At 41.1% G+C, this 26873-nt stretch overlaps 1 protein-coding gene across 3 annotated transcripts in view; it reads left to right on the forward strand.

Moving 5' to 3' along the window:
* CDYL2 (chromodomain Y like 2) overlaps window positions 1–26873 on the forward strand; it is a 94653-nt gene that overhangs the window by 36151 nt on the left and 31629 nt on the right. For 2 of the 3 annotated variants that reach the window (XM_043495250.1, XM_038368219.2), the window contains exon 2: window positions 18479–19073. In XM_043495250.1, the coding sequence (XP_043351185.1) occupies window positions 18479–19073 (595 nt within the window). Of the gene's footprint in view, window positions 1–15142; window positions 15259–18478; window positions 19074–26873 lie in introns of all 3 variants that reach the window. The other variant, XM_043495251.1, reaches the window with a different exon arrangement.

A 26873-nucleotide genomic window follows, 5' to 3' on the forward strand; every position in this document is an offset into this window, starting at 1 on the left:
ACAAATACCATAGAAAACTTGGCCAAACTTCATATTAAAGTTCCACTGATAAATAGTTTATACAGCGTTAGTAAATGATCATATTATAAACATGTTATGAACATGAGTAATATATGTTATAGAGGATTATAAACACATCAGTAGAAAGTAGGATAGATGGTTATAAGCCATGTTTATGAGCAACCTAATTAATTGCTAGGCTCTGACAGTCTCTAATAATTAGTCATTTATTAAAACACCTTTTAATAACAAATAATTTATAAATGGAACCTTAATGCAAAGTGTGACTCAAAACTTTATAAGTCAAAACCAAAATCTGAAATTCCACCCAGAAACTAACTGGAAGGCAATGTAGATCTCAGAGCACCGATATAAGTGTTCTCTGCATGAACCTTCACTTAATAAGGAAGAGCTGCAACTTTTACCAACTTAAGTTTGTGAATGGTAATAGTGTCATGGAGAGCACACAGCAGTAGCCTAATCCCAAAATGACGAAGGCAGGGATAAAGTAAAAAAGTACCACATCAGAAAGTTCTGTGTCTGGGCTACTACTTCTGTATGTCCATTCATGAGCAGATGAGGATCTAAATCAATCCTCATCCGGCTAACAAATGGCAGAAAAACTCCCTCGGTTAAGGGGGGTTACCATTTACCATAAATTTACCAGTTACCATAAATCACCATTTCTTCTGGTTGCTTTCCCCAGCAGCACAATCATACCCCAGCCATGTCTGGATGGAGCCAGAGCTTCATCTGAGCTCCAGTTTCACCCTGACGCTGGAGAAGTCTCTGTTCACCAAAAGGGTCAGGAGACACAGTGATGGATGTCATTAGCATAAAGACATTGTAGCTCCGGCCTCCTCATTAACCTGCCTAGTAGCCTCATGTGCACGTTAAACAGGATGGACAACAGCACAGAACGCTGTAGAACTCTGCATGGGAGAGCCCTCCGGACAGATGAGCAATTCTTAATACCACCCTGTCAGACTTCTCAGAAAGAAAGAATGGATCCATTCCACAGCAATGCTGTCTATACCTGGGAGGTTCTGCAACATGTCACTGAAACCCCATGATCAAGAATAATGAAGGAGGCTGGCAGGTCTGAAAGAACCAGCAAGCAGCAGCTAATGGTGCTTGACTTGTGTACAATACCAAAGGTGAAACCAGATTGAGTGTGGTCAAGGAAAGCTGAAGATTCTGGATATTGCCAAAGTGGCCTCAACAGGATCTGTTTAGCTGTCCCTGAGGAAAGCAGAAGGGAACATGTGATTGTCTGACTCTGCTGCATACCAATCTCACTCTATCCTCCTCCATTCTAGTGGTGTTTGTACTTCACTTTCTACTACCATCAGAGTTCTGTGACTACATTGTAACTTCTTTATTCAACACTCTAGCTATGGTTAATGGGGGGTGAAGGGAAGAACTGACTTCACTGCCTTGTTTTGGTCTTAAAAAGTAGCAGAGTTCAGACTAATTAATGCAGAGAACTCTTCTGAATTTACAAAGTGTTACTTTCTGCATGATGACATAAGCACTGCAGTTTGCCATGCAGCATGGTGTAGAGTCAGAATATAGCTCATTTCACACATAACCAACTTGTACAAGCACGGTAGTGTTAAGGCTTCTCCATAGCAAGTGGTCTTTCATTCACATTGTGAGGAAATGGTCTTTCACACACACATTGCCTCTGATGACCCCAGAACATGTACTTGCATCAAATCAGTTAAATATGCTGCTGCTCCATTGCTTCATGGCCTTCACAGACTGCCAGTCTCATAATGTAGCCTTCTAATCAGCTATTCTGTAGATTCTTAGAAACACATCAGCCTGATAGCTGCTGACAGCTTTCATAACTGTCTTTAGCACTATCAGTAAGGTAGTAGTTTGTTCCTTCCAGGCACCCATAATACATTGATTTTTACATTGGGATAGATTCTGATCTTAACTACACCAGTGCAAATCTTGAGTGACTTCACAGAAGCCAATGTGATAACTGAGGTCCAGATCTTGCCCAGTGACCCTGCTCACCTGAATGCTGTTTCTGAGAGGATAGTAGTCTATCATTGTTCCTTCTTGGTAGTTATTCTTATGCTGATCAGGATCATCTTGTTATCTTGCACTTCCCCTCACCTTTCTTTTGTATCAACCTGTTATGTCTCGTCTTATAACTAGAGCATAAGTTCTCCACAGCCAAGAAACTGCCCCTGAAAAATACCTACTCAAAGTCCCACTGCAAGAAGCTGGAAGAGAAGAGCCTCTCTGAACAGATAAAGTTCCTATTGACTTTTTTGGAGTTGTGGGTGCTCAGTACCTCTGAATATTAGATCCATGGGCTCACCCACTATGAGCAGACACTTCTCAAAAGTTGGGCCCTACTTTCTTTTTACTTGTGTTTACCACTCTGTTGTGCAAGACAGTTATACAAATATTTACCTGCCACACAGGAGTGAGGAGGCTTATTTTATTACTGATGCTGAAAGAGGGGCACTACAGCACAGAAGTTCATTATTAATACAGCATTAAAAGTGCACCTTCACTATTATCTTTCTTCACTGAATCACCACTTCTGGCTGATCTATGGGGTAGAGGCAAAAGGGCCCAACTGAAGTGACTGGTAGTATTTCTACTGGGTTCAGTGGACATTAATCAGGTCCATAGGGAGAAGGAAAAGACTGGAAGAAATTTACAAGAACAGGAGACCTAAATAACTTGCAATGGGGAAATAGAAGCACATGAAAGACAACAGACAGAGCTAATTAACTCTAATGGTTTCAGGTACAGAATTTACGTAAACTAGTAATTGCTTCCTGTACTTCTGGACATTGTAAAATAACCCCCTAGCATTTAGTTTGATGCTAGTGAAAAGCATCTTTAATGGCACTCGAGTTAAAAATATAACTGCTTCTAATATGTTCCTGTACCTGTTTAAAAACATGACTAATGTTAACATCTTTCCATCATATTCCATAGTTAGAGCTGTGCTACTGTCACAGAAATACCAACCCTCGTAGGGTCTTCAAATCCTGCCTGCATCCTACTAACCTCTTCTTACTCAAATTATTATCATTGCCATGAGTAGTACTCCTGAAGTTGGGCCAAATCCTGCTTCTGTGGAGGCAGTGGGAATTTTATCATTGATTTCCAAAGAAGCAGGATTGGGCCCTTAGCAGAAAGAAAATATAGCCAAATGCTGTAAAAGCAGTTAGTATAATCAGTCAAGTATAGTGGTATTTTTATGTAATACTGAGTTTGAAATTACCTCTTTAAATTTCAGAATCTTTGGTTGATAGAAATTTTCTTTTCAGGTAAATTGGCTTTAATAGATAAAATTAAGATTCTCAAACAAAATAGAGTGGATCAGAGCCTCGGTTGGCTTCAGTATAGCTTCACTGATTTCAATAGATCTGTGCCAATGTACATGTCTATGCCAATGTCTATGCTAATGCCTATATGCTTTTCTGGTCGGTGGGAGTGCAGTGAAGAGAATAGAGCAGTGAGTAGAACTGGGCAGTAAAGTGGTAGAATCTATAGATATTTAATTCTTTGCAGACTTTGTCAACTTTTTTAATTAAACAAATGTTCTCAATTAAAGATAGATTTGTACATTTTCAGTGAAATACTCCAGTAATAATAGTCTATGTTCTTACTGTCAAGGTATCTCAGCAGGCAACCAGTGAGTGTTTTGCACAAGACCTTCAGCTGTGAAGTTTAAAAAACAAAAAACAAACCAAAAAAACCAACCATCACCACTATCAAGTTCCTTAATTTTAAAACCAAGAGAAATAAAAATAATTCGTCTCGCGCCTGTGTAAATTAGCAGTAACTCCATTGACACTAATGGAGTTATGGCATTGAAAAGCCAGAGTAAGTGTGTTCAGAATCAGGCCCTTCTTAATGCTTATCAAAGTTGTAATTAACTCTCGCATCCTCATGCACCTGCATCCTGTCTCATGTTTCACTCCCTCAATACATATGACTAAACTCAGATAGGCCAGATTATCAACTGGTCCAACACTCCATAGCTATGCTGAACTCAAGGGGAGCTATGCCAATTTACACCACCTGAGGATCTGGCCCACAAAAGCTGAAAGCCGAATTTGCATCTCCTATGGTAGGCAAGCATTATAGTGCTTTACAAAATATAAAGTCTAATTCCCCGTTGAAAATTTGTATGCCTCATTCCGCTTGTATTCATCAATATTAGTCACAAAAATAAAACATACAAACATAGCTCTACAAACATAGCTGTCCTTAAAACAAAGGTTATCCACTTCTCAAATCTTTTGCATTAACACAATGTACAGGCTTTATTTTTAAATCTCACTTATAACAGTAAATAGGAACCTGTACTTTTTCCCCCTTTGTTAGGATGTACACTGAAGACACATCTATTGTTTCTATATTTAAAGTTTGTACTACACCATTACAAAACAAATTTAGTTGCACAGTAAAATCTACCAGCTTTAGCTTAGTAGTGAACTAAAAATAAGTATTCGTCACCAAACTCAAATGTCTTGGGTGGAATTCTAACAGCTTCATTTTGAAATAAATTATACTAGCAGGATTGTGGAGTGTGCAATCATAGCCAAATTCTATTTTTTAGCCCATCAGAAGCTGAGACATTGGGAAGTTTAGCTTCTTATTTTGTGCTTTTTGGGGAAAAAAAACAAACACTGAAGAACAATCAATGGCTTACTTCCTGTACAAGGGAACAGTTTACCCCTGCCTTAGAAAATGGTGATTAAGGTGGTGATTGAAAATGTAATTGCATCATTATTCTTTAAAATAAGTGGGAAACGCATCTTCATTATCTTTCTACATGTTGCACTTTGATGTAAGTGAAAGAGTTTTGAACTATTTAGACAGCCAGTTTTACTTTTTGTTATGAGAGAAGGGAATGTGATTATTTTGATGGGAACTTATTGCATTCAATATTATTTTTGAACAGACTAGATTATGTCACAGAACTAGTTAGCAACTACTTTGAAAATTCTAATCAACTACTCTTTGATTAACCTAAAGAAGCCTCATTAACTGTTAGAAATCCTAGTTCTTTTGATGTAATGGTGCAAGAGTGTAGTCTATGTTTTAATCTTCTTATGTACAAGGAATATTGTCTATGTAAATTAAACCTATCCAAAACCAAGAAATTTTCCTAACGACATGGCTCTTAATTCTGAAAATCTTATATCAGTTTTCCAAAATTATTTTCCAAAAATAATTAAATGTAAGAGTTACCAATTGTTCTTCTGAGTGACCTATCAAGGAAACACCCAGGGCACTGTGTGTCTGTGCGTGCGTGTGTGTATAACACAAACATGTGCATGTCCTGTCATCCCTCTATTCCCCTTTTCTGGCTCTGTTCTTGCGGGTCACAATATTGAATTATACAAAAATTCCCATCTTCCAGAGTAGGATTCTTGTATATTTCATTACCCTGATTGCTCACATGAATAGTCAGCAAACACAGCACTTTAACCATAGGTGGTGTTACAGTTTGTACGCCCACAAGTAAAAGCTTGGGAGGTCTCTTTTTTTCCTATCTGCAGCCTGGGCAGTGTTCCTTTTAATAATTTAAATATTAGTACTTACACTACAATGGCAGATGGAATTTCAAAATCCAACATTGCATTAAGAATCTGCCTTTCATTTGAATGTACATTGGAACCTTCGATGTAGGCTTTTAGATGAGAGTCCAGCTAGCAAGACACGCTCAAAAGCTACAAGTTAATGACAAAATTAGAATCCACAAAAGCTAGGAAGGGGGGGATGTGGCATTTTATCTGCATTTGAAATTAAAAGGACCTTCCCAATGGGAAAGGAATCATAGCACTGTGGACTTCCTGAAGGATGCTAATGTATTTTATATATATTAATGCAGTCAAGTGGTTTAGAAAATCCCCTTGAGGTTAGGGTGGGAGAGGAATATGGTTGGAACACAGGCATTATTTTGACAAATTGGAATAGGGAGAAGGGAAAGGCAATTAGATTAAAGCAGGAGAAAGTTGCAGTAATCAAAGTGAGAGAAGACATGGGAATGAAAATAGGTTTGCCCTAGCAGAGACAGCAAGGAAAAGATATTAAAGAGGAAGAAGCATTGGATCTTGTAAGTAAGAGACTGGAAATGGTTGGAAAAGGAGAAAAAGAGAGAGAGAGAGAGAGATTACATTGAGACTGTGGGAATGAAGGCAGGAAACATAATGGCAGTTGTCAAAAAGAAGTAGTGAAAATAGGCAGAGGAGAGCAAAAATTGGAAGGCAAGATGAGAAGTTCAATTTTAAAGAGATTGAATTTCAGATAGTGGCAGGACTTCTAAGAAAAGATGCCAGGAGGCAGCTAGAGATGTGAGCATGGATGGAAGAGCCATAGTTGTGGTCTGTTTGGTTTTTTCAAACACAACAGACTGTGGGCTGTAGCCTCCTTTGGTGTAAATTGGTATAAAGAGGAGCTGGCCAGCTCTATTCCCAGGTTTCAGCCTCAGAAAACCAGAATATTTCTGACACAAAGAAAGGGAGAAAACTGTATTACCTAGTTTCACACAGTGTCAGGTTTATGCTTCATTTTCTTTAACGGAGTTGGACGCTATGCTCATGAAGGAAAGAGAACAGAGTGTACCTAAAGTAGGCAAAACATGAAGCCCTGATAATATGGGGGTGTGTGTGTGTACTGTACAGTACATCCCTCTAATGTATACACTCCTTGTCAGAACCAGAGGTCCAGGTGCACCATAAAAGTGTAGACTGCCTCTGAAAAATCTTTGCTTATGAAAACTCCTCCTGGCCCCGATGTGTCAACATCTAGTCCAGATGCAATTATTAAAATAGTGGACCCCTCCTGTGCCCGTCCTCCACTCTCCTCCTGGGCATATGCATCCACCCAATTCATACCAATACACATATAGAAACATTTCAGGTATTTCCAAATACTATTTTGAAATTTCATTGTTTCACTTTTATATTCTGAGTATTCTTTGTAGTCTAAGACATCACAGCAGGCTAACTAGTGAACATTTAATGGACCTTTTTAACAGTTCACTCACTTCAGGAGAGATTCCATAGGATTAGAAATTGGTAAGCCTAAAAACAGAAGCTAGTAAGGGGAAGAAGTAGAGCCTTGTTAGCACCAGAGCTTTGTCTGTTGCACTGCCTCCCTGAAGATGTCTGTTGAAGTTTTGTCTGGGTGATTTAGAACAAGTACATTTTCCTTTTATATATTCGTAGCTATTTAGCTTTTCCTCTTTCCTTCACTATGCAGGTTCAATGGGGAGGGTTTCTGCAGTTGGGTCAGTGATCTCTTTAGTTTTTAAGCTTTGTGTTGGATTTTGAAAAGAGGCCCAGCACTCAGATATTCCCATTGCTTTCAATGTGAGGGCTATGCACTGCTGAAAAACTGGTCTTGTTTTTTTACCACATATTGCCCTGGTGTTTGGACAATCAGCTTTCTGTAAATTAAATCCAAAGGTCAGAAATATGTGAATGAGTTACAGAGGAAGGTGATGGAAGCGAAATTCATGAGGCACCTAAGGTTATTTCTGAAGGAGAGAGGACTGTAAGTGATCGAGTGGAAAAAGCAGGAAGTTAGTACAATAATGAATTTTTAAAAGGCAAGCACATTGGATTGGATGGTCTTTGTCTGTTTCCTTACTTTGCCACCTTCTTCACAAGCCCTTTCCATCTCTCACAACATACTGGGGCCCAACATGGGACAAAAACTCAAAATGAAGGAGACACACAAAAGTAGTGCAAGTACTCACAGTAATGAAATGCAGTTCTTCCAGTCCATGCCAGGAAGTCAGTGTGTTCCTCCACATTGCACGTCGACAGAGGCTGTTTTGGTGTCACGGATTACTTTTTACAGCATCTGTCCACATAAAGATACATGTGGTAAAAAAAAAAAAGAGGTGATTTCTTCTGCCCATTCTGGAAATCAGGATTTAGGTATGTAATCTTCCAACCATATCCTGTCGGAAAGGTGATTCGTTTCCATGATTAGGCAGGCTGAATAATGTATGGTCTTGCTGAAAATGTGAAGAGTTTTATATATGCTGTGTAAACCTGATTATCTGAATTGTAACAGCATGCACATTGCTTTAATTACATACCAATGCCTGTTGAAGTCATTGAACAGATAAAATTAATTTTTAAGGGTTGAACCTACAATTTCTTTGAGATTTGATCTACTACTTCTATACACAAATGATTTGTATGTTGTATTTTTTTATGAATGAGCAAAATGTGCATGCTTTGTACTCAGTATGTATCATCTCTGTTCAGCAGTCCATGCTATACAAATTTTGGAAACCACTGATATAGAAATTCAAGTGCTAATTCAAGAACATACATAGACATGACTTGTGCAATTTCACTAATTACATTTAACTGGTTATTTGCTCATGCAATCACTAATTGCATGCACAAATTCTGCATTCACATTTTAGTTTACAAAGTTCTACAGATCTGTACCATTGTTTCATGATCTAATACTAATACTGTGTCCCCATATATGTGTTTAATCAAAAAGGATGGTATTTCATTTATGTCATTCCTCCTAACCTATATAGGTGAGAATACTGCTAAGCCCTGGTCTACACTAGGCATTGAGGTCGAATTTAGCAGTGTTAAATCGATGTAACCCTGCACCCGTCCACATGACGAAGCCCTTTTTTTCGACTTAAAGGGCTCTTAAAATCGGTTTCCTTACTCCACTCCCAACAAGGGGATTAGTGCTGAAATCGGTTTTGCTGGGTCGAATTTGGGGTACTGTGGACGCAATTAGATGGTATTGGCCTCCGGGAGCTATCCCAGAGTGCTCCATTGTGACCGGTCTGGACAGCACTCTCAACTCAGATGCACTGACCAGGTAGACAGGAAAAAGCCTGTGAACTTTTGAATTTCAATTTCCTGTTTGGCCAGGGTGGCAAGCTGCAGGTGACCATGCAGAGGTCATCAGCAGAGGTGACCATGCAGAGCTTATCAGCAGAGGTGACCATGATGGAGTCCCAGAATCGCAAAAGAGCTCCAGCACGGACTGAACGGGAGGTACGGAATCTGATCGCTGTATGGGGAGAGGAATCCGTGCTATCAGAACTAAGTTCCAGTTTTCAAAGTGACAAAACATTTGTGAAAATCTCCCAGGGAATGAAGGACAGAAGCCATAACAGGGACCTGAAGCAGTGCCGCATGAAACTTAAGGAGCTGAGGCAAGCCTACCAGAAAACCAGAGAGGTGAACGGCTGCTCCGGGTCAGAGCCCCAAACATGCCACTTCTATGATGAGCTGCATGCCATTTTAGGGGGTTCAGCCACCACTACCCCAGCTGTGTTGTTTGACTCCTTCAATGGAGATGGAGGCAACACGGAAGCCGGTTTTGGGGACAAGGAAGAGGACGATGAGGAGGTTGTAGATAGCTCACAGCAAACAAGCGGAGAAACCGGTTTTCCTGACAGCGAGGAACTGTTTCTCACCCTGGAGCTGGAGCCAGTACCCCCCGAACCCACCCAAGGCTGCCTCCCGGACCCACCAGGCGGAGAAGGGACCTCTGGTGAGTGTACCTTTTAAAATACTATACAAGGTTTAAAAGCCAGCATGTTTAATGATTAATTTGCCCTGGCATTCGTGGCTCTCCTAAATATACTCCCAAAGCCTTTGCAAAAGGTTTCTGGAGAGGGCAGCCTTATTTCATCCACCATGGTAGGACACTTTACCACTCCAGGCCAGTAGCACGTACTCGGGAATCATTGTAGAACAAAGCATTGCAGTGTATGTTTGCTGGCATTCAAACAACATCCGTTCTTTATCTCTCTGTATTATCCTCAGGAGAGTGATATCATTCATGGTCACCTGGTTGAAATAGGGTGCTTTTCTTAAGGGGACATTTAGAGGTGCCCGTTCCTGCTGGGCTGTTTTCCTATGGCTGAACAGAAATATTCCCCGCTGTTAGCCACGCGGTGGGGGGAGGCAAAATGCGACCTTGTAACGAAAGCACATGTGCTATGTATGTAATGTTAATAGCAAGGTTTACCGTGAAAGAGTGTACCCATTGTTTTATAAAATGTCTTTTCAAATACCATTGTCCCTTTTTTTTTCCTCCACCAGCTGCATGTGTTTCAAGAATCACAGGATCTTCTCCTTCCCAGAGGCTAGCGAAGATTGGAAGGCAAAAAAAAAAATGCACTCACGATGAAATGTTCTCTGAGCTCATGCTGTCCTCCCACACTGATGGAGCACAGACGAATGCATGGAGGCAGACAATGTCAGAGTGCAGGAAAGCACAAAATGATGGGGAAGAGAGGTGGCGGGCTGAAGAGAATAAGTGGCGGGTTGAAGAGAGGGCTGAAGCTGAAAGGTGGCGGCAGCATGATGAGAGGAAGCAAGATTCAATACTGAGGCTGCTGGAGGATCAAACTAATATGCTCCAGTGTATGGTTGAGCTGCAGGAAAGGCAGCAGGAGCACAGACCGCCGCTACAGCCCCTATGTAACCAACCACCCTCCTCCCCAAGTTCCATAGCCTCCTCACCCAGACGCCCAAGAACACGGTGGGGGGGCCTCCGGCCACCAAGCTTCTCCACCCCAGAGGATTGCCCAAGTAACAGAAGGCTGGCATTCAATAAGTTTTAAACTTTTAAAGTGCTGTGTGGCCTTGTCCTTCCCTCCTCCACCACCCCTCCTGAGCTACCTTGGTAATTATCCCCCTATTTGTGTAAGGAATTAATAAAGAATGCATGAATGTGAAGCAACAATGACTTTATTGCCTCTGCAAGCGGTGATCGAAGGGAGGTGGGAAGGGTGGTTAGCTTACAGGGAAGTAGAGTGAACCAAGGGGTGGGAGGTTTCATCAAGGAGAAACAAACAGAACTTTCACACCATAGCCTGGCCAGTCATGAAACTGGTTTTCAAAGCTCCTCTGATGCGCACCGCACCCTCCTGTTCTCTTTTAACCACCCTGGTGTCTGGCTGTGCGTAACCAGCAGCCAGGCGATTTGCCTCAATCTTCCACCCCGTCATAAACGTCTCCCCCTTACTCTCACAGATATTGTGGAGCGCACAGCAAGCAGTAATAACAGTGGGAATATTGGTTTCACTGAGGTCTAACTGAATCAGTAAACTGCACCAGCGCACTTTTCAACGTCCAAGTGCACATTCTACTGCCATTCTGCACTTGCTCAGCCTGTAGTTGAACAGCTCCTGACTACTCTCCAGGCTGCCTATGTATGGCTTCATGAGCCATGGCATAAAGGGGTAGGCTGGGTCCCCAAGGATAACTATAGGCATTTCAACATCCCCAACGGTTATTTTCTGGTCTGGGAAGAAAGTTCCTTCCTGCAGCTTTTGAAACAGACCAGAGTTCCTGAAGATGGGAGCGTCATGTACCTTTCCCGGCCATCCCACGTTGATGTTGGTGAAACGTCCCTTGTGATCCACCAGTGCTTGCAGCACTATTGAAAAGTACCCCTTGCGGTTTATGTACTCGCTGGCTTGGTGCTCCAGTGCCAAGATAGGGATATGGGTTCCGTCTATGGCTCCACCACAGTTAGGGAATCCCATTGCAGCAAAGCCATCCACTATGACCTGCACATTTCCCAGGGTCACTACCCTTGATAACAGCTGATCTTTGATTGCGTTGGCTACTTGCATCACAGCAGCCCCCACAGTAGATTTGCCCACTCCAAATTGATTCCCGACTGACTGGTAGCTGTCTGGCGTTGCAAGTTTCCACAGGACTATTGCCACTCACTTCTCAACTGTGAGGGCTGCTCTCATCTTGGTATTCTTGCGCCTCAGGGTAAGGGAAAGCAAGTCACAAAGTTCCATGAAAGTGCCCTTACGCATGCGAAAGTTTCGCAGCCACTGGGAATCATCCCAGACCTGCAACACTATGCGGTCCCACCAGTCTGTGCTTGTTTCCCGAGCCCAGAATCGGCATTCCACCGCATGAACCTGCCCCATAAGCACCATGATGCCTACATTGGCAGGGCCCGTGCTTTGAGAGAAGTCTGTGTCCATGTCCTCATTCACTCTCATCACCGCGTGATGTCGCCTACTCACCCAGTTTCGCTTTGCCAGGTTCTGGTGCTGCATACACTGCTGGATAATGCGTGTGGTGTTTAATGTGCTCCTAATTGCCAAAGTGATCTGAGTGGGCTCCATGCTTGCCGTGGAATGGCGTCTGCACAGAAAAAAGCAATGTCTGCTGTTGCCCTGACGGAGGGAGGGACGACTGACGACATGGCTTACAGGGTTGGCTTACAGGGAATTAAAATCAACAAAGGGGGTGGCTTTGCGAGAAACTGAATGGCCGCCTCAAGGATAGAACTTAAAAACCTCAAGGATAGATTCAAAACTGGGTTTAGCAGGCCGTTGATTTTACAGAGGGAGGGAAGGAAGGAGGAGAAAATGAATACAAAACAAATGTGGTCTATTTCTTGTTTTGAGCCACTTCATCTGTCTTTATACATCATGCTGGCAGCAGACTGTGCAGTACAACCACTAGCCATTGTCACCTTCTGGGTGCTCGGCAGAAGACGGTGCAGTATGACTACTGGCCATCGTCTTCTGCTAGCTGCAGATTAAAAGACAGTGCACTACCGGTAGGACTCATTGACATGAGACGAAGCAAGGGAAATGACCTGGCTGAGTCACTCCCATGTTTGCCCAGGCACCCATTTAAAAGAGCACCCAGGACTACGTCGACGACGGCTACCAGTCATACTGCACTGTCTGCTGCCAAAAGGCAATAAACTGCTGCTGTGTAGCAATGCAGTATCACGTCCGCCAGCACCCAGGAGACATACGGTGACGGTTAGCTGAGCGGGCTCCATGCTTGCTGTGGTATGGCGTCTCCACAGGTAACTCAAGAAAAAAGGCGCAAAACAATTGTCTGCCCTTGTTTTTACAGACGGAGGGAGGGAACGGGGGCCTGACGATATGTACCCAGAACCACCCACGACAATGTTTTAGCCCCATCAGGGACTGGGATTTCTACCCAGAATTCAAATGGGTGGTGGAGACTGCGGGAACTGTGGGATAGCTACCCACAGTGCAAAGCTCCGGAAGTTGACGGTTGCCTCGGTACTGTGGACACAATCCGCCGACTACATGCACTTAGAGCATTTGTGTGGGGACACACGCACTCGACTGTATAAAAACGCTTTCTACAAAACCAACTTCTATAAATTCGACCTAATTTCGTAGTGTAGACATACCCTAAGATTACAAATCCTCCACACTTGAAAGTTGAAAAGTAGTGTTAAAAATGCATTTCCACAGATGTCATCATTTCATTGCATTTCTTCTCTTAAAACGTATTTAGTAACATTTTGATTCACCCAGAATTAGCTTGTATGCTTATCGTATAGTCAAAGGAGGTAATGACACATAAAATTCTAACACTCTTAACTATGATTCTTCTACAGTGTACTTGTGCTTATAAAAGATAGGACAGCAACGTAATTAGGTAATGTCATTTTTATTAGATTAAATATCTAGTTTCCCAAACCAAATACTGTATAATAAATTCAAGGGGCCGAATACAAGATTACCAAGACTGCTTTTTGCAGATGTTATACATTGTTCATTGAGGAGTGAACTGATGGCAAATATGGAAAATAAGAAGTGGAAGTAACAGAGATCTTTCTGTACAATCTACTTAAACAGAAATTGTGTATTCTGGGAGAAAAACTAAAATATCATTTCTATTAATCACTAGTTGTCAGAATTATTTCTTAAAGAAAAATTCCTATGAATTTCTGAAAGCTTACAGTAAATGCAAGAAGATTATTACAGAGCATTTTTCAGCTGACATAGTAGAAATTAAATCCAGTCATTCTGGAAAAAAATATATGGCCAATCATGCTGTTGGTGTTCACTGCATGTTGAAGGAAAATGGTGGAAGTTGTACCATATGATGGGGAACAAATATGAAATTCATATCCAAACTGAAGCACTGATGTGCTTCTGCTGAATACATTTAGAGGACAGAGCAGCATAAATGAAGGACATAAAGCCACAGGGAAAAGGCAGCCAGGTTGAAAGGCCCAGTAATTGTGTTTGGTGCTATAATTATATTCAACAGTGCATAAAGGGACAGCAGTGAGGGGTAGGTAGGTATCTAGTCATATGTATTGTCCATCATTTGGTGCCTTTTTTCGCTCTCTTGTTGCACGTGTAGATTCATGGTACTCTTGTCTGTCTGTCTCTCGGCTCCTATGTTGTACTAGAAGCAATTGTGTGTTGTGTGTACCACTTCTCATATTCTCCATTGCTAGTGTGCTATTCCTTAGGAATAGAGTCTTCCGATTCTCCCTTCTTGTCTATGTAGACATTTACAGTGCTCTATTGGTGAAGTATCTGAGTACTTCCCAAATGTTAAAAAGAAGAAACAAAATGACCTCTTTCCTTCTCAGACGTAGGATTATACTTGAGTGGTTAGTAGAAATTATGTATGAGAGTTTATTATGGGAAAGCTAGGTTGAAAAGATATTTTGTATACAATTGTGAAAATTGTGAGGTCCTTTGTCATCTGTCTCCTATGAGAGTGAGGCCCACAATTACAGTCAGCTCCTGTTAACGATCTGTCTTTTGTAATCAATAACTCTCCCTCATGGTTATTGTTCTGGTGGAACATAGCTGCTGCAGAGGTCATGGTAGCAAAGGGAGAGGTGATCTCCCAGGTCAGTAGAGTCAGCGTGATAAATACTTTTGTATATCAAGACAGATCTAGAATTGGACTTTGTATGCAGTGGGAAGATTACCAGTGTGATGTGATGTGTCCAAAGCAACTTTGTTACTTAGCAAATGGTCTTCTCAATTTTGTACCAATTGGTGCTTGTCCAGGACGCGTGACTTCTTTTCTTGATACAGTGTGCTGCAATAATCAAGGTCATGAATGTGTGGATGACTATGGTCAGGAATGCATTCCATAATTTGATATTAAATTTTCTACCAAGCCACAGACAGAAATTATAGGGGTTTTTTTGCACAATGCTTCAAAGCAATTTAACAATTTGAGGACAGATGTCCTTAAGATTGGACTTGATGGAAGAGGCTAGTTCTTCCAAGAGCTTTTTCTCTCCCTTCAAGTCACCTCCACCTTGCCTAGATCCAGCTTTAGCCAGCTGCTCTTCATCGTTGTACTTATCTCAGGATGAGAAAGCTGGAAGAGGGTGCTGTTATATTCAGTGTGAAGGAGATGTTGATTCACCTATTTCCCCAGTGGCTTTCTGTAGATATTAAATAAGATAGAAAATTGGATTCCACAGGTGAGTGCAGTGGAGATGGAGGAACAATTTCCCATCTCAGCTCTCTCAGCCTCAAGCTATCATGAGGTGCATCCTACAATCCTACTGCCTATTAGAGGTGGGACTGTAGTGTTTGGGGATCAGTACTAACAGGTGCTGTTGCAAGGTCCAACAGGATGACTATGGATGTACTGCCCCAATCTATAGCCAGGCAGAAGTCAATTACCTCTACCATTCTCTGACCTGAAGCCAGTGCAGTAGGGATACTGGCAGCTGACATTGGAGATTGTGTTTTTGCTAGTGCTGTGATATCATGTGAAGGAAAAAAAAGAAAAGAATCTAATGTGTCTTTTAAAAATCAATTTAAGCTAACCTGGACCTCAAACAGTAAAATTGCTTAATCCTAACCATATGCTTATTGCTTGGTGTAATGCAGAGTTAAGGTTGTTTGTGTATTCTAACTGTACATTTCCATAACTTAAGAAGTTTAGATTTCTCTCCCCCCCCCCTCCAGTTTAACCGTAAATCTGAATTGCGTGGGTTTATAATGCTTAGTTTGGGGAAACCTACAATAACCATGTAATGTATTTGAACATAAATTACTAATATGTACTCTTGACCTTTACTACATCTCAACATAATTTTGAGCTGGGAATGGATAAAAATATGTGGGATTGGTTTTATATCTAATCTGGAAACGCATTGGACACTTTTGTTTTATACCTTTTAAGAAACAGACCACAGACACTGATAATGGGTTTTGTACTATAGTTGTAATCTTTTTAACTCTAATGCATTATTTTCTATTTTCCAAATGGATCTCTTTCCTTCAGGATTCTATTGATGCTGCACTAAATAGATTGATTTAAAACTCTGAAAATTCAAAGATAAACATACAGACTCAAATTCTTTGGATAATCCTGCACTTAATCTGTATTCTCTTTCCCATAGTTGCCCTTTAAAATGTGTAAATACCACCTTTCCCCTTTCTAATCACTGTCTCCTTTTGATGCTCAGTTCCTTCAATGATTTCATATACCTTATCATATAGGTCAGGGATTGGCAACCTTTGGCACGCAGCCCACCAGGGTAAGCCCCCTGGCAGGCCGGGGCGGTTTATTTACCTGGCATGTCCGCAGGTTTAGCCGACTGGAGCGTCCACTGGCTGCGGTTCGCTGTTGGCTTGAAACGGCAAACTGCAGCCAGTGGGCCCTGCGATCAGCCGAACCTGCAGATGCGCCAGGTGAACAAACCGGCCCGGCCCGCCAGGGGTCTTACACTGGTGTGTCACGTGCCAAAGGTTGCTGATCCCTGATATAAGTAATTGTGATGCCTAAAATATTAAACTGAAGCATCACTGAAGGACGCAGGTAGAAGTAGCCGGCTGCTTATATTATTTTATTATTCACTGACAGCCACAAGTGTGCTCAGGGTGGCACAAATATAAATGAAGACACAGTCACTGCCCAAGAACGGACACGGGTTTCTTGGAATTTATTACTGACAAGTATTCTGGTCAGCAGTTTTTCCAGCATGCTTTTTTAAATCATGCCTTCAGAATTTGAGGGCACCAATTTTATGCATGCAAAAAAATTTAATTGTGCAAACAGATCAATATATGCATGTGCAAAATGAATTCATTTGGACAATTTTGTGGTCTAAAGGGTAGTTAAGGAACTAATAGTAGATATGTCCAGAAAGGAATGCCCATATGCTCAGGGTTTAGCTGATCACCATATTTGGGGTCGGGAAGGAATTTTCCTTCAGGGCAGATTGGAAGAAGCCCTGACGTTTTTTGCCTTCCTCTGTAGCATGGGGCACGGGTCACTTGCTGGAGGATTTTCTGCTCCTTAAAGTCTTTAAACCATGATTTGAGGACTTCAATAGCTCAGACATAGGTGAGGTTTTTCATAGGAGTGGGTGGGTGAGATTCTGTGGCCTGCGTTGTGCAGGAGGTCAGACTAGATGATCATAATGGTCCCTTCTGACCTTAGTATCTATGAACGGGAGATAACTGTTAAACAAGTATTTACTTTTGGTGGGGGGAAGTGAAAATAAGCTGAGTTCATGTAAACATGCTGACTTTTTACCTCTGGGGACCAATAGAAGTTGTTGCACTAACCCATTTAATTTTTTCTTTGTCTGTACCAGTGTCGTTAACTTTGCCTTATACATCTGGAGATCTGAATTAAGTTTGGTGTCAGATGCAAATCAGTTTCAGTTTAGTGTCAGGCATCAAAGGCCAGATTTTCAAAAATAAATGTGCTAAGTTCACAATGCTATGTGTGTGCACAAATTTCAGTGCAAACACTGCATCCATAGAAAAATCTGAGTTGGGGAGAGCTGGCAAATATAAAAGTGCACACACAATGTTGCAAATGTGGCCCTCAATGTACAGGATGACCACACAATTTAGTACAATTTCTTTGCCAGACAGTTTCAGAAATGAAGTATCAGGGTTTCATATAGTTCAGGTAATAAGAGAACCGTCACTATCAGAGCATACATACACACAGAATAGAGTGTTCAATGCGTAAAGAGTGCAGCAAAAGACACTTTAGCTTTTTTCAATGGGAGGCAGCTGAGGAGGATGACAATATGGTCTCATTTTAGAAATGCAGTTTCAATGGCAACACACATTTTTTACTGATCCTAAGCCTCATATATTCCCAGAGTTAGCCATACTCAGAAAACACAGTTGTACATGATTACAGTTAAGATTCCTTTACAGGAAAAACAGGTGAGTGCCTGCAAATGGGATTGCTATTAACATACCAAATGGGCCAGCTAAGTCCCTCTATATATACAGCCAGATCTGCTTGTGAGCATTCTTTGATAAATGAGGACATTTAGCTGTGATACATAAATGGAATATCAAGCAGTATATACAGAAGCCAGGTAGGCCACATCAACAGTCAGCCAGGGTCTGCTGAGGATCTGATGGGACTATAAGTGTGGAGAGGGGATCGGAGAGGTTTCTAAAAAGCAAGAACATGTTCGATCTGTTTGGCAAAATTTCTGATTAGCCTGCTTAGACAGTACACAGCGTTCAGTGCCAGAATGCAATATCAGTTTATATTCACATTAGGGACCCGATTCTCATTTACACTAAGGTCCCGGTACACAACCTCTGGCAGTGTAAAGGCACCTTGGTGTAACTGAGGATCAGGCCCTAAATGTTTTTCATGACTGAATTGTTTTTCTTTCTAACAGCTAATGGTATCTCCTCTTTTTCTATTAGGTTGAGAGGATCGTTGACAAAAGGAAGAACAAAAAGGGCAAATGGGAATATCTTATCAGATGGAAAGGCTATGGAAGCAATGAGGACACTTGGGAACCTGAGCATCACCTATTGCATTGCGAGGAATTTATTGATGAGTTCAATGGACTACATGTCACTAGAGAAAAACGAGCAAAACATGGGAAACAGACCAGTGCGCCAAAATTTTTACGAGAAAGCCGAGGGTCATCCATTGAGAAAATATCACACAGACCTTCTGAATCTGGGAAGGCCAAAGGGTCAACACATAAAAGAAAGCGAATTAACCCATCTCTTCAAAAACAGAAAAGAGGGTACACGGCAAAGCCAGCACATGCTGGCGACAGGGCCACTAAAACCGTGACTTACCGAACTACGCCCAGTGGTTTACAGATCATGCCATTGAAAAAGCCTCACAATGGCCTACAGAATGGAGATTCCGGTCACGAGAAAGATTCTAGACATTTTGGGAATGGCTCACAACAGCAAAACATGGATTTAAATGGCCACAAAGGAGAACATGATTTGCCCAGCATGTTGGAAGTTAATAATGATGTGCCTGTTGTGAATGGAATTGGTATGTGATTTAAACAGCAACAGTCTTTTCTGTTGGGTTTTAATTGTGGCAACTGATAACAAAGAGCCCCATTCATGGAAAAGTTATTGTCATGCTGCATGAGTAATAAGCACATGAAAAAGGTCCAGACTCTTTGCAATTTGTACAATTTTCCATCAATCCACTTCTTTACCTCCCTCCCTTTTCCCGCTGAGTCATGTGAGGCAATGTAGACTGTCACACACCTCTCTGGTGTGTTTTATTTATGGGTATTTGTTGGGCAGGGATACCAAGGAATGGTGTGTGGGCAACAGTTGAGGTATGTACAAGACTGAAATTCTGGCTATTCCTCCTACCAACTCACTAATAATTGCTTCTCAATTCCACAAGTACTGGCCCAGCACTCCAGAAAAGGTAGGATCTTGGAAACAATCTTAGTATTAATTTGTTGCCTAAACTTTGTGATAAATTTGCCTGGATAATCTTAAGGTACTTATTACTGCCACTAGTAACATTTGTGAGGTAATTATTTAGGATTGCCATTCCAGAGCCCAGAAGTCAGTATCTCTGACAGTGACTTGATTCATAGGAAGGTGCAAGACAAAGACTTCATTGGAAGGTACAAGGAATCCTGTAGTAGACAATTTATAATAACCTGCCCAGAGGGCACGTTTATTCCTTATCCCAGTAGTTAGTGGTTGGTTTATGCCCTGGAGAATGGAGTTTATACCTCTTATAAAAAAATCATCCTGTTTAACATAATTCTTATTGCCCATAGAACTGTCAAATCCTTTTTAAATCATACTAAGCACTTGGCATCAATGATACCTTGTATAATTTCCATGGATTAATTATATGTTGTGTATTTCATTTTATAGGTTTCTCCCTTTCAATTTCATTGAATATCCACTTGTTCCAATATTCTGTGAAAAGGTAAATAGGAGCAACCAATTTACCATGCATCGCCTCAATAAGCCAAGGAGTACCAGGTCTTTTCAATCTCTCCCCATATAGCAGTCTTTCCATACATCTAATTATTTTCATTGCCCTTCTCTGGCCCCTTCTGTTTCTGCTGTATATTTCTGGAGACAGTGTGAGCAGAACTGAACGCAGTATTCCAGGTGAGGGTGCACTGCTGACTGATATCATAGCACTATACAGTTTTCAGTATTGTTTTCTATTTCTTTCCTTATACTACCTAATATTTTGTTTGCTTTTTTGACCGCTGCTGCACAGCAAGCAGAGGTTTTCATTGAGGTGTTCACAATGACCCACCAATCTTTTTTTCCTGAGTGATTACAGTTAATTTAGAATCCAGCAACGTGTATGAGTAGTTCAAATTCCTTCCATTGTGCATTTTCATCTGCTATCATGTTGCCAATTCACATATCTTTGTTAGGACTCTCTCTAGTGCCTCACAATCTCTTCTAATCTTCACTAACCAAATTTGTTCGCTAAAAATGTTTCTATCACTTCACTTCCCTTTCAGATCATTTATATGTATATTAAACAAACCAGTCTTACTACAGGTCCTCAGGGCAGCCCGCTGTTAATCATTTGCCATGATGGAACAAATGGTTTCTTTTCCACTCTTTTATTTTTATTAGCCAATTTCTAGTCCATGATAGTATTAGTTTCCTTAATAGCCTCTTGTGAATGACTGTCAAAGGCTTTTCGAAAATCCACATAAATCATGTATCACCCAGTTTTCCATTATCCACTACATTGTGGACACACATTCGAAGAACTCTAGTAGGTTAGAAAGGCACAGTATTCTTTTACCGGAGCCATACGGGGTTGCCCCATCATGGCCATCAAGGTGTTTTTAATTCCTTAATTTCCGTTTTGGTATTGTTTCCACGACACAAAAGTATGCAGTATAGTTCATTGCTAATCCCATAACCTTGATTATTATAGTTACCCCAGCAATTGCCACACTAGACACCCATTGCTGTTATTTGGGTATTACAGAAGAAGTTCACACCTGCATTTTGTGAATTTAAAGCCTCACAAGTGAGATGCACCCGAATGCCCATTAATTTGAACCCTTTCAAGTGTGTATGCAGGCATTAATAGCACTATAATGTGCATGTTAGCCAGTGGAGGCCTGAGGCTGAAAATAAGGCACCTGTGTTCCAATCTGAGCATCCAAATGTCCTGTCCGGTCCAGAGAAAGCTCATCTTTAAGCATATGAATAATCCCAATGGCTACAGTGAGGCAACTCTCATGCTTAAAGCTGAGAGCCTGGGTTTGGGTTTCTGTACTTTGCTGGGTTTGAGTGAAGGAGTCTATTTGAAAATTGGAGCTTCAGCTGTGTTGTGTGTATAACATTTACATTATTTTTCTTTTCTGCAGTTATAGGTTTTAATGATGAAGGTTTTTCATGCCTAGTGCTCTTAGTTTTCATTTTCCAGTACACAATATATTTATTCAGAATGCAGTGATTTTACCACATACCTTCCTTTTATATTTTAAGATCATTTTGTTAAAAGGGGAAAATAAAACAAGAACTCGAGGGGCAAAAAAAATTTCATTTGTCCTCACAGGGGGAAAAAAATGGTATCTCCCATTCCTTCTTTGAATAATACCCTGGACAGGTCTGTCCTGAAAAAAAGTCCTTCCTTGCCCTGAGCTCCCAGGTGTGAAGACACTTACGGATGGCATATGGCAAAACAGCAGATGGCCCGAACTATCTGAGAACATTTCTTTATAATGATTTTTACATTATATCTCCCCAACTCTTTCATTTCTGTTCTTGTGCTTTGCACTCTTGTCTTGCTCCCTTCACTCCATTCTGTTCTTCCTGCAGCCAGAAGCAAAGTGAAGCTGAATTTTGATCACTACATCTTGAGAGTAGATGCATCTCCTCCAAAAGTTCTGTCTAGCAGCACTCCTGAGTTCACGATTTCATCCAGTCTCACTTTGCAGTTGCCAACATGCACAATGGAGAAAAGAAAAAGGGGAAAAACTATGTAACCAAAATAAGAGGGGATGGGATAGAAAACAGGGGAGAGGAGGAGCAAGCAAGATAGATTAAAAGTAATGCTTTTAAAGTTTTTACTATAGGCTTTTGAAATTTTTTCCATTCCCTGGCAGGAAGAAATTAGAGAGTGTGACAGAAACTGCAGGTAAACCAAAGAAATCTGCATCACTATTCATTTCCAACCAAGATGAATATGTTCTCCCCTCAGCTTGTACACTTACAGGAAGGTTTATTAGCATTAATACAGATGCCAGTAGTGATGAGGGCATATGTCCACTCAGTACTGGACTGACATCACCAACTCCTTTTACACAGGACAGCAGCTAAGTCTTCAGTCATCCCTAATCTTGGCTATAGTCCAACCCAGAGCCTAGAAGTGAAAGGCCCCATATCCCACCACCCTGAACCAAAAGTGCTTTTCAGACTATAAAAATAATGAATAATTGAATTAACCTGATGATTATAATTATGCCATAACAGGAGTAACCCTATAATTAAATAACCTGTATTTTGCCTAGAAAATACCACACATACTAATGATGCTGTAGAAATAAAATTATTATGTTCAGGGACTGAGTTTCAGTGGCTCCCTAAAGTGGCCTCCACTAATGCATGCCCAGCTTTGTATGCACATACACTTGGATGGGCTAATACCTGCACATCCCACTGATACAATTTTCACCAACAAACCCATAATGTACTTGTAGCTGTGTGTGTGCGCATGCACGCGCATACCTGCATGCGCGCACATACCTGCATGCACATTACTGGAGGTTTGGACCACTGCGCAGCCATGTCAGACTCAGCAGAGCAGCTGGGATAGCCACAAACACAGCTTTTGCCTCTACAACCCATGGACTTTCTTCTCAAGATCTGCCGGATTGGGAGACTACACCTTTTGCCCACAATCTGCACCCTCCCAACTGCAGAGATAATTTCCTGGAAAAATACTACCTCTTCCATAGACTTCTCTGCCAAAGGGGAGAATCCAGCCCCAACCTTGAAAGCCCAGATCAAATAGTGCTTACCATCTTCTCCTATTATCTTTTAAGGGAATCAACAGCTGGTGATAAAAGCTTCAACCACCTCACAATGTACATTAATAGCTATATCTTTAAAATTCTAATGGTCAACCCCACCTTTTAATACATTTACCAAAATAAAAAGAAATCTCAATTCTGCATTCCTCCACTTATTCTTAATTTTCCTTTATCACAAGATTACTGTATTTTATTACTTCGGTTATCTAGAACAGAACTGTGTAACAAATGACTATATGAATACTTACATCTGCCTCCATTAGGGTAAAAGCTTTTTTACCTGGTGGACATTAGAGGACAACATAATCAAAATGCTCTGAGCCGCACTGGTTCTGTCCACTAGGGGGCTTCACTTGCCATACGTACTAGCTAGACCATTTCAACACACAGCATTGTAATTCCCGTGAAATAGCCACATCCTCTCAGCTCTTTCCTGTCAGTAAGTATAAGGGTGTGATGTAGGTTAATGTACGCTGCTCTTGTTTCCTTTGCATCTGGCCTTAAACTAGGAACACCTATTGTCTTGACATTGCTGAGGCGATGCGTGCCGTTAGCCTTGCAGGTCGGACTTAGCTCAGTGGTTTGAGCATTAGCTTGCTAAACCCAGGGTTGTGAGTTCAATCCCTGAGGGGGCCATTTGGGGCAAAAATTGGGGATTGGTCCTGCTTTGAGCAGGGGGTTGGACTAGATGATCTCCTGAGGTCCCTTCCAACCCTGATATTCTATGATTCTATGACTCTTTTGCCATTGTGAATGGCTATAATAGGCCAGGCCATGAGGAAAACAAACACTAGGTAAACTCGAACATCTGTTGAAACTTTCTGTAGTTTGCAGCAGTATTCTGATGACATTTGTTGTCTTCTGTTATCACATTGCTATCTGCTTTTTCACAATACTGCAATTGAGAGTGATTGTTGTGTCAAATTCCTTGACAACATCAAATGTTTCCCTTTAAATAGTCGTCTTCCTACTCTGCTCTAGTTCTGCACACCATCGGCTGAAGAATTCCTGCTTGTTATGTATCACTAACCACTGTATCTTTCCATTATGAAAACCTTCACAGAGTCATGTTGTCCTTAATTTAAATATTCTCTATCAACCCAATCTCCTGCTTCCTTTTTCCCCCCTTGTTCTGTTAATTATAGGAAACAGTAAAATGCAACCAAAAATATTCACTCTCTGTGTTGTTGTAGCCAAGTTGATCCCAGGATATTAGAGAGGCAAGGTGGGTGAGGTAATCTTTTTTTGGACCAGCTTCTGTTGGTGAGAAAGACAAGCTTTCGAGCTTCCAGGGGTCTTTTTCAGGCGGTGGTGCTGCCTTCAGAGCTGGGCAGCTGTAGAGTGATGGTTGCTGGCTGGGAACCCAGCTCTGAAGGCACAGCGGCTGCCAGCAGTAGCACAGAAGTAAGGGTGGTAATACCATACTATGCCACCCTTACTTCTGCACTGCTGCCTGCAGAGCTGGGCCCTTAGTCAGCAGCTGCCACTCTCCAGCTGCCCAGCTCTAAAGGCAGGGAGAAGTAAAGGTGACAAATTGTGACCCCCTAAAATAACCTTGTGACTCCCCTGCAGCTCCCTTTTGGGTCAGGACCCCCAATTTGGGGAATGCTGGTCTCCCCCATGAAATCTGTATAGTATAGGGTAAAAGCACAAAAAAGATCAGATTTCACAGGAGGAGACCAGACTTTCACAGTCCATGAGATGTTTTTCGTGGCCATGAATTTGATAGGGCCCTACTCATCAATTCTTAGCTAACATGGTAGCTGGAGAGATAGTGTGGTCTAGTGCATAGGGCATTTGACTGGGTTGTCCCTGGCTCAGCATTAAACTGCTGTATGACCTTAAGCATGTCACTTCTGTTTCCTTTCCCACCCTTCGTTTCATATTTTTAGACAGTACATCTATCAGGATGAGTTTTGTATAGCACCTAGCATCATGTAGTCCTGAAGTCCTAATATAAATTTTGTTCCCTTGATGACTTTTACCAACTCTTCCTCCCAATCTTTACAGGGCTCTTTCTATACAGCTTCACAAGTTTTACTGCAGATTATTTATAACCCAGTATTTAAATTTATAGACCTCACTAAATTAAGGAAACATTGTCTTGTGCTCTCTTTCACATATAAACTGAGAGCATCAAAAAGCTGAACTAACTTTTTCATCTCTGTGCTTAGGCTGGGAAAACAAGTTCAGAGGTACCTAAAGCTTCCTGTGTTTCTTTATGACATCTCTAATTTATTTCACATACATCATTCATTGTTTTGGGGATGGTTAGCTTTTCTACATGCCACAGTCATTTTTCATCTTGACATATTAAGGTGTTAACTGTTACCCTACCATGTACTAACCAGGTGATAAAAGTTAGGCACCATTTCATTTTAGGCTGAATGTTCAGCAGGAAGACACATTAATTATAGCTGCAGAGGTTGATATTCACTATCTTGGCCCATCTCAAAGTAGATAACTAAATTATGTTTAGGTTCCAACAACTAGAGATGAGCGTCTGCGATCCATGTTGGTATACTGATATTGACAGATAGGCAACATCGGTCAGAATTTTGATACAGAATTTCACTATCATGAGACTATCAAACATGCCTCCCATAGATAATCCATGAATAGTTATTGGTATTTGTATCAGTTTTAGGTTTCAAGCAAAAAAACAAACAACCAGACTGATTTTAGTTGCATTGGTGTAAATCTTTGCATGAAACCTAAAACAATTATAGGCAAAATGTGTGTCAGCTGACACAATTTTAACCAACAGAAGGTCTATATGCAATCTACTGTGTCATTTGAGGAAAGAATAAATTAGAAAACATAGGAGCCATTGAAGATTGCATATAGACCTTCTGTTGGTTAAAATCCTGTCAGCTGACACACACTTTGCCTATAATAATTGCTGTGATGTTAACAGCTTCTTTTGTCATATCTTTAACTTCCCCACTTGGTGCATTATTTGAACAAAATGAGATGCAACAAATGATGATGATAAACTGATTGACAAGAGACTTTTTGTTGTGCTGGATTTCCCTTAAGAATTAAGCCCCTACCCTTCCCTTACCATCTGTACTTAGAACAGCTGTTGCTTATTCCTTAATAGTATGCAGATTACCAATGCAGTTAGCCTGAAGCTGCTTCCATCTCATGTCCATTCTCGCATCTAATTTCCTAAGTTCTTTAGACTTTATTGCAAAATCTCCCTCTCCTGCAGTCTTGCAGATGGACCAAACAACGCAGTGAGCACAAAGCAGAGCAAATAGTGCACAAAAGTGGTATTGGAATCTTTGGTCCAAAAAGATGAATTATTCACAACACCAATTGTTCATTTCGCAAGAACATTTATACATGAAATTTTGTTTATTTATAAGACTGTTTGTGAAAAAATGAAATTGATGAAAACCTGTCTAAATATATATTTGCTTAAAGATGCATACCAGAAGTTTCAGAGTAGCAGCCGTGTATTCGCAAAAAGAAAAGCAGTACTTGTGGCACCTTAGAGACTAACAAATTTATTAGAGCATAAGCTTTCGTGAGCTACAGCTCACTTCATCGGATGCATTTGGTGGAAAAAACAGAGGAGAGATTTATATACACACACAGAGAACATGAAACAATGGGTTTATCATACACACTGTAAGGAGAGTGATCACTTAAGATAAGCCATCACCAGCAGCAGGATGGGGAAAGGAGGAAAACCTTTCATGGTGACATGCAAGGTAGGCTAATTCCAGCAGTTAACAAGAATATCTGAGGAACGGTGGGGGTGGGGGAAATACCATGGGGAAATAGTTTTA

Source organism: Dermochelys coriacea, chromosome 12, assembly GCF_009764565.3.
Source record: "Dermochelys coriacea isolate rDerCor1 chromosome 12, rDerCor1.pri.v4, whole genome shotgun sequence".
NCBI lineage: Eukaryota > Metazoa > Chordata > Testudines > Dermochelyidae > Dermochelys > Dermochelys coriacea.